At 40.5% G+C, this 19,857-nt stretch overlaps 1 protein-coding gene across 5 annotated transcripts in view; it reads left to right on the forward strand.

The window, feature by feature from the left end:
• The window catches only part of ube3c (ubiquitin protein ligase E3C), a 173,819-nt gene that overhangs the window by 76,701 nt on the left and 77,261 nt on the right, over positions 1-19,857 (forward strand). For all 5 annotated transcript variants that reach the window (XM_085987546.1, XM_085987548.1, XM_085987547.1 and 2 more), the window contains exons 15-18: positions 8,810-8,914; positions 10,584-10,671; positions 17,075-17,172; positions 19,567-19,699. In XM_085987546.1, the coding sequence (XP_085843672.1) occupies positions 8,810-8,914; positions 10,584-10,671; positions 17,075-17,172; positions 19,567-19,699 (424 nt within the window). The remainder of the gene's footprint in view (positions 1-8,809; positions 8,915-10,583; positions 10,672-17,074; positions 17,173-19,566; positions 19,700-19,857) is intronic.

Below are 19,857 nucleotides of genomic sequence, written 5' to 3' on the forward strand. Positions count from 1 at the left end.
CCTGTAATCACATTTTACTTTGATGCTGCTTCCATGTGTGTCATTATTGCACCTGTACTGATTAGATGCATGTTTTAGAAAGTGGCACTAGTGTTTAGGAAATTAGTAAAGTTGCTATTTTTGAAGCTTAATCTGTAACCTATTTTTCTCTTCTCTAAAATGTTTATGGTGTCAATGGATTTGATATTAAAGCGATGGCTGCCAGCAGTCAATATGCAAATATTAACTTCCCAAACTAGATTGCTTCTGCCCATTGAATTTCATCCCAAAGGATATTTGCTGTGGAAGAACATCTGTTCTAAAAGTGATATCTGGTCCTTTTGTCCTCCTGGAAAGCTATGATGACCATTGAATTAAACAAACACTTAGTTAAGGCATGATGCTACAGTCTGGCTCTTAAGTTTAGTGATGTCTTATTTTCTGCACTTTGAAATAGGTGGGGGAGATGATACAACCTGTGTAAATGCAGTGAATGCTAACTTGCCTGGGTCAGTCACAAGATACTCCATTATATGCTAATTATGTTGTTTCTGATGCATATTATCACTGCTATAATGTTCAGGGCAACATAATATATTTTTGTGTTTATTTACAAACAAAGATTTTTTTTTTTTAAGTATATCTTTATTCTAAACCTAAAACCTAGTTGTTTCCAGTGATATTTCTCTGTAATCCACTATTGGCAATTTATAAAAAGTTAAAGTTTTTCAATAAATAATTAGGAATATTCATTGTTAACATAATTGTTCAATAATTTAGAAATATCGCACAACTCTGCTGTGCAACGGTTCTCTTAAGCACTTATTCGCAAAGATATATTTTGTAAAATTTCACACTAATTCTGTTTTACTGCTGTAAAGTAAAATCCATTAAGATTTATGTTCTGATTGAGAGATTCGAACATGATGGGATGCTTAAGTACTCATTATAGTTAAATTCTTTCCCACTGCTTAATTGATGCATTCACCGAGCATCATTATGAAGTTGTACAGGTAGACTACCCTTTATCCGGACTTCCGAAAACCGAAACCCTCTAAAAACCGAAGGTTTTTTCGTTCAGCGTAAGTCGTGCGTACGACTTACGCTGAACGAAAAAACCTTCGGTTTTTAGAGGGTTCCGGTTGCGGAAGTTCGGATAAAGGGTAAGTCGTGCGCACGACCCCCCGCCGACCCCCCCCCCCCGACAACCGCCAGCCGCCGACCCCGACAACCGCCGACCCCCCCCCGCGGACCCCGCCAGCCCCGACAACCGCCGACCCCGCCAGCCCCGACAACCGCCGACCCCCCCGCGGACCCCGCCAGCCCCGACAACCGCCGACCCCCCCCCGCCAGCCCCGACAACCGCCGACCCCCCCCCCCCCCGCGGGCCCCGACAACCGCCGACCCCCCCGCGGACCCCGCCAGCCCCGACAACCGCCGACCCCCCCCCCCCCCGCGGGCCCCGACAACCGCCGACCCCCCCCCCCCGCGGACCCCGCCAGCCGCCGACCCCCCCGCGGACCCCGCCAGCCCCGACAACCGCCAGCCCCGACCCCCCCGCGGACCCCGCCAGCCCTGACAACCGCCGACCCCCCCCCCCCCCCGCGTACCCCGCCGACCCCGACTGACTTACGCTGAGCGTCAGCGTAAGTCGTGCGCACGACCCCCCGCGGACCCCCGCCGACCCACCTTCCGAAATCCGAAATTCTCCTTTATCCGAAACTCGGCTGGTCCCGAGGTTTTCGGATAAAGGATAGTCTACCTGTATACTGCACCCAATCTGAAATCAAACTCTACACACTTCAAGGACAGCCATTGAATCATTATTTTATCTTGGTGATATAAAGATGTATTAAATAATCTGAATTTAAAATGGTGTTTGGTTGTTTGTATGTGAAAAGACCACTTTTAATCTTTTGTGAAATGAAACTTTTTTGGCTAGATTTACTTTCTGTAATCTTGCTATAAATATTTTGCGTACTGTAGAGTAAATCCTCATATGTAAAAATAAGCAGTAAATTAGCTTATCGTGTCAAAGGCTGTAAATAAATAAATTTAAATAAATTTCCAAGATTTTACGCACCACACTGAAGATTGAGCTTTAAAAAGGAACGACTTCTGCTAATTTCCTAAATACCGGTGCCACTTTCTATAACGTGCATCTACTCAGTATAGATGAAATAATGACATTTATAGCAGTCATTTTGGACACTGCAAGACTCCATAAGTGGCAATGAATGACTAAATAATCAATTTTTGATGGTGTAGGTTGAGATAGGAATGTTGGCTAGGATACCAGGAAAAATCCCTGAGCTGCTTCAACTACTGCCTTGGAAACTTTAATTTCTACCAGAGCAGTCCGACAAATCCTTAGTTTAATATTTCATCTGGAGAATGACATCTTTGCAAATGCACCACTTCCTCAGTACTGCACTTAAATGCCAGGTCAGGTTATATGCTCAGGTCCTGAAATACTAACCATTAATCGTTGCATCTTTTCATTTGTCTAATAATACATTTGAATTTCTAAATAAAATCAAATTGGGATACTCTACACCAAAATGCTAAATGGAGGATGAATGCAGTAGATGTGGCTTAAGGATACCGAGCGATTGGACCACCTATTTTAGAATTTTTATTTTTCTCTGCACCTATCCTAAGTCGTTCATAAATGTCAAGATTCTTTATTTTGTATTTTATATACAAAACGCACACTCTGATTGGAAGCTGTGTTGAATTTATTGGAGTGTGGTGAAACAAAAAGGGAGGAAAATGAGAAAGCGAGAAAAACCATGCTCGAGCAGATGATGGTGAGAAACTGCAGAGGAACTCGAACTGAGCAGACCCCAATCTGAAGAGCTCAACTGAGGAGCGAAAGTCTGAAACAAATTGGAACTGAAGATGGAAGAGAGAAAAATCTAGAAGAGATTTTTTTGAATATATAATGTTGGTACAGGTAGACTACCCTTTATCCGAACTTCCGAAAACTGAAACCCTCTAAAAATCGAAGGTTTTTTCGTTCAGCGTAAGTCGTGCGCACGACCCCCCGTGGACCCCCCCGCCGACCCGACCCCCGCCGACTTACGCTGAGCGTCAGCGTAAGTCGTGCGCACGACGCCGACCCCCCCGCGGGCCCCGACCCCCGCCGACCCACCTTCCGAAATCCGAAATTCTCCGAAAACCGAAACACGGCTGGTCCCGAGGTTTTCGGATAAAGGATAGTCTCCCTGTATTGTTTTTTCCCCAATGATTGATAGAGCTAGAAATTGTTTTTAAACATATTTTCCTTATCTATTCTCAGATGCAGGGCACAGTTCTTGAATAAAAGTGAGAGCCAGGTGCAAGTAGCAACACTCATAAGCATTCCTGGCTTCTCTATTTATGCTCTATGTTCTCCAGATTTGCAAATGTTACCTTTGGTCGCCACTGGCTTCACCGATGTTGTTTGTTATGCTGGGACAAATCATCTACCCAGACACACTTCCAAAATGTTCACTTCCAAATGTCCCATCACTCATAGAAGTTTCTGATCCACCCATTCATAATGAGTCAATTGATGCAAGTGACTCAAATTGTCAAACAACGTCTTGAGCCAGTCAAGGGAGTAATATCTTACAAAACAAGAAAACACCAATAACATCTTCATGCATAGCACCCTTCATATAGAAGAATATCTTGTGCATCTTATATTCTAGGTGGCAGTTGCATTTCTTTTGATGGCAGCTGTGCTCTGATTGGCTGCAAATCAGGCCATTATGCCTGAACATGCATGCTTTGAGCGAGGCTCTTGCCAATGGCCAGATGATTTTCTTGTTTTTCTCTGCCAATACCCATCTGTACTTCCACGATGATTTGGTCAGATGTACAGATCCTTTAAACACAGAGAAAGCTGCTCTTTGCTTTGCTTTTTTAGATTCTTCTGTGATATTCAAGTTGAGATAAAATATACTTATGAGGCAAAAGCCTGTGAATTCAAGAAAAATCATCAGAAGTTACATATATGGGGCAAGAGGAGTTCAGAGGAAGATTACAATATATTAAATACATTGGGTTAGGTTTGTCAATGGATAATATCAGTTAATGCATCAGAGCTATCTAGGATAATGCCCCTGGTAGTGTGGTCAGTTGTGGCTAAAACAATTTGCCATTGATGGTCTGCGTGTGGCAGTGGTTTCCAGCCCATGGAATCCTGTTTTGCATAGAACCTGGTACAAATTTCTGTTTCTTACTGATTTTGCTGGATAGCAACTGCCAGCTTCAATGCTGCCTGTAATTTTTTTTCTCTTTATTAACCCAGAGGTATTGAAGGTTAAAATAGTGCCCCTACTACCGCTCTGGTTGAGATCAGCTAACTCGGCACAGACTGAGGAATATTCTTGGTCCGTGTGCCTCAGCAACTCACTGCTGTAACCTGCTGGCCTACTGCTTTGTCTGAACACACAAAACCTGTCTACTCATTTGTTCTCGACACAAATTGTGCGGCTTGGGCTGAATGGGGAAAAAATGGTCACTGCTGGCCTTGACATAGAAGTAGGTTGACAGAGTGGGCTGGATGAGCCGAATGACCTTTTTTCAATGCTACTTTCCTATATGAAGTTGCTATTTGCCACACCTTGCTCTTTCGATGTATGTTCAAGCTACAGAACAGAATCTGCACTTTATAATCTGAGCCTCACCTATAGCATGCTTCAATTGAACGAGGGTTGAAGGATAATCAGTAAGTGAGATCAAGAAAAGAGACCATAGTGAAAGAAGTGAAATTAAGTGTTAAATTGTAATTGTTGGATTCTATAATGCTTGCTGTAAATGTTACTAATAAAAGGTGAACTTTCATTGGAAAAAAGATTGTAAATGATGGGGAACAGGAAACACAATAGCCGCTCACTTAAAGTTAGCATAAAGGAAATGCATTTCCCAAATTGGATATTAGATTTATAGTTTTATTTCCCAGTGACCCATAACACACTAATGTTCAGTGCAAGTCATCAACTATCTCTTCTATTCCTTTATCACTTCTTTTGTCAGATCAGAACAAAGCTATCTATTTAATTGAAAGAAGTTAATTGAATGAAAATGATCAACTAAGCTTGTATTAATATTGCTAATGGAAGATTCTGCTTGGCCGTGTTTGGAAAGAGATGTCATGCTGGAGTTTTGCAGGCACCCATTAATGCCTGCACTTAACCTGATGGGCTAATTAAGGAATGCTTATTCATTCTACAAGTCAGGGATAGCTGCTATTCAAACCAATCAGCTTATTCTTTATAACGTATTGCACTTAAAGAAAGCTGTTAGTACTGGCAGGGATAGTAACTGATGATGTTTTGATTGAGATGAATACAGTGTTAATATATTAGTAAATTTAAAATTATAATTGGTAAGGCCAGTCATTGGCAAAATAACTTGTTTTTGTCTAATTTTAGTCAATTTATTTGTAGTGATTAAGTCAGAGTTCAATTTGATTTACAGCCACTTCCGAACTTAATGCTGCTTTCTGCTCGGGAACAGGCTGTTCTTTTAAATTTTATAGTTATCATTCAAATCAGCTTGAAGATCACATGGACAGACTCCTGGTACTTGCTGTAAATGCAGACTGCATATGTTCCTTTTGCAGAGAGGCTGCAAGTCACTTGCTAATTGATATGGTCAGGCATTGACAGGCAATTTGAGCCATTTGTCATTTAAACAGTTTAAATGACAGACTGATAAGGTAATATCCAAATCAGATTTAATTGGAGTATGAGTGGGTTATTATTTCTTTCCTTCAGATTTAAGCGCGTTTTGTTTTTAACAGTAGCCCAACTATAACTAGATTCCTACTATGTATGGTGTTTGTGCTACCCCTTAAAGTTGCTTTTAATCTAATGGCTTGCTTTAAAGAAGTAGTGTTCAAAATTCAGATCCTACTCATTTGTAACAGTACCTTTCGAGCCTGTCACAAGCTGTCTTTTTTTTGTTGGCAAGAGAGCGTCTAAATGAACATTATCTTCCAAAATGCAATTTTTGGATTTGTGAACAGTTGTATTTTTGGGGATTATGTTCTATATAGTTTTGGTATTTTTTTCATTTTAGTTTGGATTGATCAAATGTAATTTGGTTAGAATTTAAACTGTTAATTCTTGCTATATGAGAATTAATCATATGAGGCAGTCATAAGCACACACTTGGTGCTGTACTTCAAATCCTGCTCTAAGCATAACCGTTGACCTTACTGGAAAAAGAAAACAAGCACTGAAATGTATTTTTAGTTTATTATGTAGGCAATTGACACGTACATTGGCTGATGAACACCATCTGAACAACTGGGAGTCATTCAGCGTAATGTCAGCACATTACTCTCCATGATGCTGAATGCTCGTTTAACCAAAAGGTGGTAGCATATTTTTGATACAGTTTTGTGAATATCACTGTTAATACAGTTAAAAAAAAATTTTTTAAATGACCTTGCTCATAAAATAGTAATTGTATCACACGGGATTGAAATGCTCTTCTGTAAATAGCAAAATTCTGCTAACTGAGCACAACAGGCACTGCAGAACATCATCTCCTTGGCAGCTAGGCTGCAGCTTTCTGTAAAATACATACCAAGGAGTGAGTGAGAAATTCAGTGCCGAGGTTTAGATGATTTTTGTCAGCACTGCTGTAACGTATAAAATTATTTGCAATTCTCTAGTGGGTTTTTAAACTCTATATATCGGTCTGTGCTCTTTATTGGTTGCTACTGCCATAGCTTGAAATTTTTCTTCCGTTGCTCTTTTTTTTTCTTCCTCCCCCCTGCCCCCCCCCTCCAGTTCCGAGCCACAAATGTTAGGTTATGGTTCCACAGACACCAGAAGCCCTACAGTACTTTGCCAAAGTAGCCATTTGTCATAGCTGAAGTTTTTTTGACGTCGGACTGTTTTATCTACGGAGGGTAACATCAGAGGCAAGCCTTGTCCTGTCTTCACCTGAACTTTCCAGCAGGGGTCACTCGATACTGATAGTGGGAATTTATTTGTTCCTGGGATGTGGGCAATGCTGGCACAGCTGCATTGATTACCCATGCTTAGTTATCCTGCGACGGTGATGACTGGCCTTCTTGAAGGGTTGCAGTCCGTGTGCTGCTGATATTCCCACACTGGTGTTCGTTAACAATTCTAGGATTTTGACCCGACTGACTTTTTTTTGTCCCTGCTTCCAAAGCAGGAGTGCGGAGGTTACAGTTCTAGCTCCTCTAATATCAGTCTGGCTAAAATAAACTTGACAGTTTGTCAACCAAAATAACTGATACATCCAAGATGTATTGCCAAAGTTAGCTGTGTTCTTCAGCAAAATATTTTTGTTTTGTATGTAAGGTCATCATCTAACAAAATAAATGAGAAGCCAGTGTTAACTCAAATCCTCTCTTCAGCTGTAGCATCAAAAGGTACAACCTGTTGATATTCCATATTTTTCTATTTTAGTTTTTGGTTAAATCTATATATATATAAGTTTCTGTGTCTGTCTGCTATACACTCAAGTTATAGAGCGTACCTACACATGTTCTATCAAAAGAAAGCTGATGATCAGGGGTGTGTCATAGGCGTATTTACTTTTTGGTCAGACAAAAATTGTTCGGACAGTATACAAAAAAGTTCAAAAATCCGCTCATTAGTGGTTGACCAATCCTACCGCTCATTAGCGTTGAGTGACGTGATGGTTGACCAAGCCTACAGTTCAGTGACCTGATGGTTGACCAATCGATGCGTCACGGGCGGGACCTAATCCTGCAGCCTCCCGAAACGCCGCCATTTTTTCCCCCTGCTTTTACCAGCTGCGGCAGCCCGCCGGAGCGGGAGGTGAGTTGGGGTCACTCGGGCCGGGCCTGACGACCGCTCGGCCCGAGACGCAGAGCGGGGCAGCGGCCGGCCATCAACCGCGCGGCCCGAGACGCAGAGCGGGGCAGCGGCCAGCCGTCAACCGCGTGGCCCTCTAAACTGCCCTGGCAACGCCGGGCCCCCCCCAGCTAGTTAGATATATTGGGAATAGAATTTCATTAGATGACTCTACTTTTCAAATAATATGAATGCCACGTTGCAGTATTGCAGTACAGTTCACATGGCAAATTTATTTGTTATGGGGGTGGGGGGGCAGGCTTAAACTGATGAGGGCTAGAAACAATTATGTAGAGTTCAAGTTTTTTATTTTTTTAAAAGCTACCTACCATAATGGGTTAGTGGGTACATAGTTTGATACTAAACTAGATACCCATTTAAAATTCCAGGTTTGATCGCCAGTCTCTCTAGAATTAGCAAATCTCAGCCATAGGAGGTGCTACAATTAGCCTCAGTATTACTTCACTGAGGAGGGGGCAATCAACCACATTCTTGCGTTTGGCTGCTGGCAAGGGTGACTGAACATTTGGTGTTTAGGAGCAGGCTTTGGTTATGATACTTGGTTTGGGGAGGGGGGGCAGGTGGAAGATAGCTTGCTGTCACATGAAGGAAAACCATTTGGGTAAGGGGCCAGAAGTTGCTGGTGAGTGTTGAATCATTCCACAGCAAGTGTTAGCACCTTTTGAGAGAAAGCAGAAAAAAATTGGTTATGAAAAGTTAGCATGAAGTGATTTTGTGTATAATTTAATCTTGTAGATAACATTCATAAACTGCCTGATCAGCATTCTGCTGTTGTTATGCACTCTTAACTCCTCAATTAATTTGTTCCTTGCTATCAGATCTTTTCTGCACTTCATGATGGCAGCCCTTGAGTAACGAGAGGTGTGCAAGTGAAATAAGCCCCAAGTTACCTGTGCAGAAAACAATATATTGCACAATGCTATTATTTAAGTCACTTGTTTGTTTCTTTCTTATAGGTGATCTCTAATTTAGTGAAAATGCTAAAGTCGAGAGACACAAGAAGGCAGTTTTGTCCTCCTGATCACTGGCTTTCTGATCAAGTTAATATCAGGGCAGATAAGGTGCGTATTTCTTATTTGGATGTACGGGAGATGAAGTGACTTTCTGGAATGTAATTTTAGGATTAAAAAAAAACATTCTTCCCCATTATTTCAGAGAGTCATAAATAATATAGGCATAATCAGGTTTTGTGAATGAGTTGGCTTCAAGATGATGTGCCTGATGCTTAAAGTTCAGAGTGAAGTCAAACATCTGTGGCAGACTCTCATCTAGGGTCTGACCCAGGCAGGATAGCAGTACTCCAGAGCACTGTCAATGACTGACCAGTCGCTCTTGTTCACTAATGAAAACTACACCTGTCACCGAGGGCTGCAATTCTTCCCACTCGGCTCCAGATAACCCTGCAAATCAATGCTTTAATGGGTAGGCTAGTCTTAGCTGCACATTCAGTGGGAACCTTACCATAGAAATACGTAGAAATTACAACACAGAAACTGGCAATTTGGCCCAACCAGCTTGTGTTGTTTACCCTCCGTGCAAATAGTGAGTCCTAATCACATTTACCCACTTGGTTCTCTTATCCCTTTATCTTGATTGACCTATAATTGAATTCCATTTGCCACTTTTTTAGCCCATTCCCCCATTTTATTAATATCCCTTTGCAGTTTCCTTTGGCCTTCGCGAGAATTAACTATACCTTCTATGTTGGTATTATCAGTAAATTTCAACACCACTCCCTTTTAACCTAATCATTAATATACATAGTGAATGGAAGTGGCTCCAGAACTAAATGAACTGTGTGGGATATTATTACCCACTTCTAACCACTCTGAAGAAACTACCTTCAACTCTTTCTTTCGCTCTCTCTCCCTTAATATTCTTTAGTAATTGCCTCTGGTACCTTATCCTGCATTACTTTGAAGTGTAGCCACTGTTGTACTTAATTGGCTGTAAAGCGCTTTGGGACGTCCTGCAGTCGTGAAGGGCATCATATGAATGCAAGTCTTTTACCTTGCTAAAGGCTTTTTTAAAGTTCATATACATTACATCCACTGCAATTTACCCCACTTACCATGTCTGTTACCTCCTCAAAGAATTCTGAGGTTTGTCAAATACAATTGTTCCTTTTGAAATCAGTGCTGGCTACTTCTAGCTATTTTCTCTTTAGTTATTTGGTAATTTTATCTTTAATTGAAGAATCTAAAATCTTCCCTACCACAGATATGAAACGAACTGGCCTATAATTACCTTGATTAGTTCTGTCTCCCCTTTTAAAAATGGGTTATACATTCTCCAGTTTTCTTGCACCCGTCCACACTCTGAGCCCTAAAATATAATTTCAAGAGCCATAGCAATTTCATCCCTCAGGATCAGGATTCATCCCATTAGGCCCTGGTGCTTTGTTTCCATATGTGTCGGCTGCTCAGCTGATCAAAAAATAATGCTGTATGGCAAGATTATACTGTATAATGTAGTTGGAATTTAAACAAGCTGGTAAAATCTTGAAATACACAATGTAATGCATTACTTATCTTAATTGCTTTCATTTTGCAGTCACTTCAGTTGTCAATATTGAATTGATTATTTGACGTGCCATTTTGTTCTTTATCGAAAAACTGATTTCTCAAATGCTGTGAGGCATTTAAAATAGATATCAATTGTGAAGTTATTTTAAAATCCACAAAGGTTGTAAGACTAACGATTACTTCTGTCGGCATCTCTTAATACTAGGTCACACAGCTGTATGTGCCCTCAGCTAGACACGTCTGGAGGATGCGCCGAATGGGAAGGATAGGACCATTGCAGTCAACACTAGATGGTAATTGCCTTCCTTTTACTTAAGTTAATTTATGTTGTCAGTATTTATCTCTCTAAATGAAGTTTTTTGCAGAATTCACTGCTTAGTCAATACTGCTGTCACTGTTTTTATCAGAAGGAAAAGGTAGAGCAAGTACATTGTCGAGTAGAAAACAACATAAACTCGTTTTCCTGTACAAATTTAAAAAATGATTGACACATGAACATGAAAGATGTTGAAATACTGTAGCTAGGGTGAAGTTGAATGAATCTAGGATTTTGGCACATGGGGTGCATAGAAGTCTAGTCACTGTTGAGCATCAATAGATAATGCAAATACAATTCTGTACTATATAGCCAAAATAATAGTATAGCCAAAATAATAGTAAGAGAAGAAACCTGTGCAGTGCTCTGGTCAGACCATACCTTGATGTAACCAGATCTGGTTACTGAGATTCAGGCTCTGGAGGCAGTGCAGTGACAAGTCATGAGACTGATCCCTATTCTCAGTAATGAATTAAGAAGAAAGATGTGCAAATTTTGTGCTTTTCAGCCTTCAAAGTCCTTCGAGGGCACATGTTGAAGGTAGCCAAAGGAAAATTTAGGACTGTTCCGCTGAACCTTCTCTCCTGTCTTTGCAGAACTACGTTGGCTCAATGTTCTGCTGACTCTGGCCTCTTGTGCATTCCATTTCCCTTTGCCTCACCACTGGTGACCCTTTGCTCTAGATTTCCCTCCCTATACACCTTTTCTCTCTTTCTCCCCCCCCCCCCCCCCACTCCTCCTTAAAACCCACCTCTTCTACCAAACTTTTGGTAAACCATCCTTAAAAGCTCATTCTCTAGCTCTGCATCCATTCTTTTCTGATGATGCCTCTGTGCAACACTTTGGGACCTTTTTCTACATTAAAGGGACTGTATAAATGCAAGCTGTTCTTCACATCGCAAGTGATTAGCATTTGGAATCATAGAATCGTAGAGATTTAAAGCGCAGAAGGAGGCAATTCAGCCCATCGTGTCTGTCAGCCGAAAAAGAGCAATCCAGCCTAATCCCACTTTCCAGCTCTTGGTCCGTAGCCCTGTAGGTTACGGCACTTCAACTGTACATCCAAGTACTTTTTAAATGTGATGAGTGTTCCTGCCTCTACCACCCTTTCAGGCAGTGAGTTCCAGACCCCCACCACCACCTGGGTGAAAAAAGTTCTCCTCAGCTCCCCTCTAACCCTTCCACCAATTACTTGAAATCTGTGCCCCCTGGTTATTGAAAAAATAGAGTGGGTAGGGTGGTGGAGGTAAAAACATTAGTATCATTTAAGAAACAGTTATAATGGAGTTGCAGGATTTTTCTTGAATGGATGGGTTGTAATGGCTTTCCTCGTCCATATCTATTTCTTGATCGTGTGAAACAAGTGTGTCTGGTCTCTGTTTAGTTGTTACACTAAATTCCTTGTGAGTGATCTGATTTGGAAGATTTTTAACTTTGGTTTAAAGATACTGGATTAGTAAGTTCATTCTTGAGTTGAATTGCTTTATAATGAACAGAAAAATACAGTAAATGTATGAAATTATTAGTATTGCAATATGTCCTACCAAATTTAATAAATCGGTCAAATTGGAAAAAATACTTTTTCACAATGCTAATCGTGTGTCTGATATTTATGCAATATGGACAAAATGTTTGTCACTCCGTTTCCTATAAATTTTACTTTCATTTTTAGTAGCTTTGGGTAAGTTTTCATGTGTACGTACGTCCGGTTGTGAAATACTTGTTAGAGCAACTATGCCTTTAATGTTAAATGACTTGAATTTTGAATCTAGTTCAGCCAACAGTACTGTGTGAAGCAAGCAGATAACAATGTGTGTATGATTTGTTTAATGCCACTTGACTCCATATGGAATAAACCCAATTAGTGTGAAAGTACTGTTGAAGCACATATGGCTGTGTTTGTTTGGCCTTTTTCATTTACTTAAATGGCAGCCACTAGAATGATAAATAGACTGCATTGACCAGTAGAGAACATATTTCTCGTAAAAGATAGAAACTAGATGGAGAAATGCAGATAAAATTGACTAATTGACCAGAATAATTGAGCTCTAGTAGTAGGATAGTGGTTTAGCTTTGCTGTACAAGCAGTTTTTGTTTAAATGCTTTTAACCCTTTGTGAAGGAACAACAAACATTGACTTAATGAAAAATATCCAGCTGATAACTAATTTTCTACCAGTTTTTGTAGTCTGTGTTCATATTGTGGTTATATCTTTATTCTTGCATAGTACATAATATTGAATGAAGGTAAAAGTTCTATTAGATGTGGATATATAACCCACAGAATTTATAAAAAAAAAAAAAAAAAAAAAAAATTGTTCTCTGGAAGTAACTTCCATAGATTGGTATTACTTTCGTACACAAATGTCATTAATGGCCCCATGCCTGCCTATAAATCCTTTTTCTCGAAGTAGCCTTGTATTGACTCTGATTTCTAATTCTTGGGTGAGTAGCAGTGGACAGTATATTTAATTCCTTGTAATTGTTTTCTTTGTCAGTTCCTACTTAGAAAATGCAGTTTCTATGGCAGAGTAGCAGCACAATGCTGCAGTGTTGGGCTTCCTGAGGTTGAATCCCACTCTTGATGTGGTCATACTGTGGCATTCTGCAAACAAATGTCTTGGTCAGGGTATATGTGGGAGAGAATGAGCACTCACTGGGGCCAGACTACTTTTGAGATATTAAAACACAGGTTGTTAAAAGAAAAAAATCTGCACTCTGGATCACCCTTCCAACTAAGGAAGATATGGGAGCTTGTTGACACGATGTTACATTCTAAACTCATTGATCCAACCAGCTAATCTGAATGACAAATTTGGGATTTTGTTTGGTCAGATGTTGGAAGTGTATAAATGTGTCACTGGGTGTGAACACTGGTTTATTTTTCTGTTTGTGTGTGAATATATTTGTTTTTGAGCTATGATGGTGAGCAGGGCTAACTTGTGCCCACAGTGGTGACTGAGGTCAAGTGATGCAATTGCCAAGGCATCTCTATCCAGATTGATTTTGTTAGTGGTTCACTGAAAGAAGCCAACAATAGAACAGCATGGGAACTAGACCAGGGCTATCAAACTCATTTTTATATGATGAAACTGATCCAATGTCCAGGCACTTGGCACTGGCCACATTCAGCAAAAGTTATTAAAATAGAAATGAAGATAAATCATATTGGTACTTGCATTTAGATTTTATTTACTGCTACTTGGCACCTTATAGCTTGAACCATTGCATCAGCATTTGGAGCAAATGACTGGGCTGAAGCTATCTTGAGTATCAAGTTCAGGTTTGTGTCATAAAGTTGAATGGAGACAATCTGGAAACTGAAACTACAGAAGGCTGCTAGCGCCTTTTTATACAGGGGTGGTCACTGCCAGTACTGCAGTCTGAGACCAGTTATTCTCTTAAAGGTACACATACACAACAGTGGGGCCTCGGACACTGCCCTGAGGAACTCCTGCAGTGATGTCCTGGGGCTGTGATGATTGACCTTCAACCACCACAACCATCATCTTTTGTGCTAGGTATGACTCCAGTCAGTGGCGCGTTTTCCCCCTGATTCCCATTGATTTCACTAGGGCTCCTTGATGCCAGACTCCGTCAAATGCTGCCTTAATGTCCAGGGCAGTTACTCACCTCACCTCTGGAATTCAGCTCCTTTGTCCATGTTTGGACCAAGGCTGTAATGAGGTCGGGAGCCAAGTGGTCTTGGTCGAATCGAAACTGGGCATCAGTGAGGAGGTTATGCGTAAGTGCTGCTTGATCGCACTGTCGATGACACCTTCTAGCACTTTGCTGATGATTGAAAGTAGATTGATAGGGCAGTCTTAAATGTCTCCCTTCTATCTTAAATGCCTCTCTTTCTTTTTTGATCTGTTCTTCTAATATGTCCACCATGTTAGTGTCCCGAGGCAAAGTAATTACATTTTTTTGCCATTTCGTTGTTATTACCTGTGAATTTATCATGTGTTTCTATTTCTCTACCACAGAAGGCAGTAGAGGCTAATTCATTAAATATATTCAAGAAGGAGTTGGATATATTTCTTAAGGCGAAAGGGATCAAGGGGTATGGGGAGAAAGCAGGGACCGGGTACGGAGTTTGGATGATCAGCCATGATCGCATTGAATGGCGGAGCAGGCTCGAGGGTCCGAATGGCCTACTCCTGCTCCTATCTTCTATGTATCCCTTAGTGGCCGATCCTATCCTGATTTTTCTTTTTGTTATTTACGTGTCTAGAATACTTTACTATTTATTTTAATATTCCTTGATAATTTAATTTTGTAGTTTCTCTTTGCCTTCCTAATTTTTTTGACTTCTTTTCTAACCATTTCATATTCTCTTTTGTCATCCTCTTGTTTGTTGTCTATATACTTAGTCAGTGGCTTTTCTTTAGCTTCAATTTTGCACTTATTTCTTCATTCATCCATGGTGAGTTATTACTGGCTAGTTCACCTTGCTTTTTAGGTGGCTATATTTCTCCTGGATACTCTTGATCACTGTTTTAAATGTTTCCCACTGCTGTTCTATTTCTTTGATTAAATTATTCCAGTTTCTTTTCCATAGTTTCATTCTCATCCCCCTCAATCAGCTTTTTTTCCCAATTTATTACTTTGGTCTTTGTCTTACTTATGTCCTCCTCCATCTTTACCTTAAACCTTTGCCAGGTTGAAGCCTAATTGTTCTTTACCTTCATTTTGGTTCATATTGGACTGAATTCACTCTCTCGGAAAGCTACACATAGATGGAAAAGAAGCAGCAGTGCTGTGCACCAATCTCAATTTCCTATTGAGTGCAGCAATTTTCCATTCTTTTGGCCAGTTGTGTGCATTTGGAGGGGCCACTTCACTTTTGCTATATTCAGTCAATTTAACCATACTTCACATTTATGATATAGTCCTGATTCTCATTCTACAGACCGAGAAATTCACCGTAGTGGTGGGACAAGGGCACAAACCGCTTCAGACTGTGAGACTGGATTGTTCCATTGTACGACTCATTGCAGCACAAATAGGATGTTGGAGGGTGTACTAATTTCATTGCCTCCTGGTCTGGCACTTGATTTATTTCAGGGACCCTTGATGGATTCCTGGGTGACATCCTTTTTGCTTCTGAATCAAAACTAGTTCTACTTTCCATCCACATAGGCTTTCAATACTGAGGACCAAGAAGCTCTGCAATAGTCCTACAGTTATGAAGCTGGAAGAGGAGCAGGTAGCGAGGGGGGGGGGAAAAAACCCAGATAGCTGTTTATTAAGTTCTTCACTAGTAGTAGGTTTTGGGATGGGGATCTTGGCATCCATTCCACTGCATTTCTAGAATCCATCAATAGATGAATATGCTGAAGATGTTGCAGTTGAAGACACTTGCAGATATTATGATCTCATCCACATGGTCCAATCATTCTCGACTACTGTATTGGAGGAGTTTAAGTCCATCATAAGGGTGACCAAAATATTAAACTTTTAGGGGTCCCAGTGGAAGATCCTCTTGGAGCCAACATGGACTAACTTATCAAGCTTCCTCTGTATGCTTCATGATGTATCCCAGTCTTGTGGTACCAGACGGTACCACCAAAGCAGTTTGCCTTGATACAGATATCGTGGAAAATAGTATGTACTCTGCAGTGAAATCTGGATACATTCAGAAAACTGTGGATTCCCCCATTGGAATACTGTGGTTGATTGGCCGAAAAGCATCAATTAAGGTGTCCACTGTTTTTCTCGAGTGATTTTATTTTGTGGAGTGTTTTTGCGACCCTTGGTAGTTGTCCCCCAGCCCTTCTCCCGCTGAATAAGATTCTGTCAGTGTTCAGTAAAATGTGTTTCTCAGTGCGATGCTATTGGGAGGAACCTTCTATTGCTTTCTCCTGTATATTCTGTGCATATATGAACCCTAAGGAACACTGTTTTATTGCTGCTTCTGTTGTATGTACTTTAGTCATATCTTACAAATGCTGGATGAAGAGTATTCTTTTTGTCGTTCAGGGTGCTTGCCAGTGCTGGTGGGTGAGTTATTTGGAAGCTTCTATTTACAATGTACTTACAGCTTGCAGTGTGCTGTTGCTGAAAGTTCCTAGTTTTCTCAAGAAAAATGTGAGAAAGAAAATGGCAGAATATAAAGAAAGAAAAATTGCATTTATATAGCATTTTTCACAACCACAGGACATCCCAAAGCACATTACAGCCAATGAAGTACTTTTGAAGTGTAGCCATTGTTACAAGAGTGTGTATATGTATGTGTGTAATTAAGTTATATGTGTCTTTTGAACATAGAATTATTCCTGCATATATGGTAGTGTCAGGTTTATGTGTTGGATATTTTGGAATTTGGTAATTAAATTCTGGGTATTGCGCCTCATTTCTTTTTCTGTTGTATTTTTTCAGTTGGGCAGGAGCCAGCTCAGTTGTCGGTATCTGAAGAACGTCATCTTGCCATTTTAACTGAACTACCTTTTGTAGTTCCATTTGAAGAAAGAGTAAAGGTAAATAGTATTCTGCTGTAAACTTTACATTCTGAAACTACTGTTTGCAATATTGGCACGGAATTTGTGGTCAGCGGCGAAACAAAGGCAAGTAAGCTTTGCACAAAGATCTCGTGATCTCTGGCGAGAATTTCGATCAACGCAAGTTAATGGGGATTCCCTGCGAAGGGCTGCTGTGATGTCAACAAGCTGTCTAAGCAGCCAATCAAAACGCAGATTTCACAGACAGCAAACCAGGAAGTGGGTACGCTCCTTTTGATTCTAACTTTTTTTAAATGTTAGTGCAAAACAACGATTGGGCGCTCATGGGGCAAAGGAAAACCTGAAATAAAGATGAAGAAATATTTAACAAAATATTTTTTAAAGTTTCTTAATTCTAATTTTTACTAAAATGGATAAATTTGACACCCCACAAAATTAAAATTAGTTTTTTTCCAGGGCCATAACCTTTTTTACAGTGAATACACTGTTAAAACCCCAGTTAATCCAAAAGTGTCTAACTTTTAATGGGGCATTTAACAGCGGTATTACCGTGGAAGACCCCAAGTTTTTGTCAATTTCCATGATTTGAGAGATTACACTGATTGCCAACTGTGTGTGTGTGTGTGAGGGTTGCGCAGCACAACCTGTGGAGGAGCGACAGACCGCAACTTCAGCATTTCCACGTTAGGCTGCGCATGCACTAAATCCTGAAGTTGCAGTCAGTTTCATTATGGACCGCAAATTCCAGGCCATTATTCTCTGACTTCCTTATGCATTTAAACGACATTTTACTGTCTGCTATTTTAATGGACAGAGTACTTGTTATTTTTAATCAGTTAATGCCTCCATTAAAGTAGTCTGCAAAGGAATATAATACAAACTACTGAAACCTGCTAACCTTGCAGAAAAAGTAATTTTTTGGCCTTTTATTTTAGTTAAAAAGCAGTGCACGTTAGGATTTCTACTGTTATGAAAAGTTTACTCGATTCTCAATTGAATCTGTTCCTCTCAAGTCCTTGAACGTGTTGTCGCCTCCGTGCCCATCTTTCCCAGAACTGTTTGAATTCCTCCCCCCTGCCACAGTACTGGCTCTCATCAAAGTCACAAATGACATCCTGTGTGACTGTGACAAAGGTGAACTATCCCTCCTCATCCTTCTTGACCTATCTGCAGCCTTTGACACTTGACCACAAAATCCTCCTCCAACTCCATCACTAAGATTGCCTATCTCCACCTCGAACATTGCCTGACTCCACCCCTGCCTCGGCTCATCAGCTGCTGAAACCCTCATCTATGCCTTTGCTACCTCTAGACTTGATTGTTCCAATGCAGGCCTGGCCGGCCTTCCACGTTCTACCATCTGTAAATGTTAGGGCATCCAAAACTCTGCTGCCCGTGCCCTAACTTGTACCAAGCCCCCTTCACCCCTGTGTTCGCTAACCGACATTGGCTCCCGGTGAAGTAATGCCTTGATTTTAAAATTCTCATCCTTGTTTTCAAATCCCTCCATGGCCTCACCCCTCCCTATCTCTAATCCCCTACAGCCCTCAGATATCTGCGCTGTCTAATTCTGGCCTCATGAGCATCCCTGATTTTAATCGCACCACCATTGGTGGTCGTGCCTTCAGCTGCCAAGGCCCTAAGCTCTGGAATTCCCTCCATAAACCTTTAAGACGTTCTTTAAAACCTACCTCTTTATCTGCCCTAATATCTGCTTGTATAGCTTGGTGTCAAACCTTGTTTGATAATGCTCCTCTGAATCGCCTTGGGAAGTTTTGCTATGTTAACGGTACTATATAAATACAAGTTATTGTTGTTGTATCTAGTTTACATTTCACCTAGGTTATTATAAACATAAAACTACAGTAGAGTTTCACAACATTTATTAAGTGGTTAGAACACTTGATATCAAAGCCTAACACCAGGTGGTTATTGCCCAGTTAACCCCTGACAACACATTATGTTACCAAGTGATTCCATGTATCCCGACTGTATGTGTTCATATCTTCTATGGAATTCGGGACTCATGAGGAAAAGACCAAGTACTCGGGAGCAGTATTCCATGGTTGTTCTAACAACATGAAAGATTATAACTCTCAGTGGCTCATATATTAATTAATAGACCTTTTAAATGAAGGTGTTTCATTGTCATGGTCAATTTCATAAATGCAACAGCCTACTTTTTGCTGATAGAACTACAGTCACTGTACTTCAAACATGAGGTGCTATGTAAGTGTGAGTATTTAACACCCAGATAGGATCCTGGGTATGTTTCAATTTTAAAAAGATTAGTCACTGCTACTTACATGTAAATTGTACTAAAAAAAATGAATATGCCAAAGTTGGGGTTTATTTGGCAATTTTTTTTTTGTCAGTTTGCCTTCATTTTACCTACAGTGATTTCTTTTTAAGATCTTCCAAAGATTGATCTTTGCGGACAAACAGGAAGTGCAAGGGGAGGGGCCATTTTTAGACGGGATTAATGTCACAATTCGACGCAATTATATCTATGAAGATGCATATGACAGGCTGTCGCCAGAAAACGGTAGGTGAGGTGGAGAGCAGCACCTTCTTCATTTGCTCTTCTATAAAATATTTTCGATGATGTGTATATTTAACTAAGAATTTTTTTGTCAGAGTTGCACACCATGCTGGAAAAAAACAATTTCCCTCAGTCTTTATTAAATACAAAAATAGCGAACG

The sequence above is a fragment of the Somniosus microcephalus genome, chromosome 5 (assembly GCF_052327205.1).
Source record: "Somniosus microcephalus isolate GS21.2 chromosome 5, FLI_Smic_1.0, whole genome shotgun sequence".
In the NCBI taxonomy this organism is placed as follows: domain Eukaryota; kingdom Metazoa; phylum Chordata; class Chondrichthyes; order Squaliformes; family Somniosidae; genus Somniosus; species Somniosus microcephalus.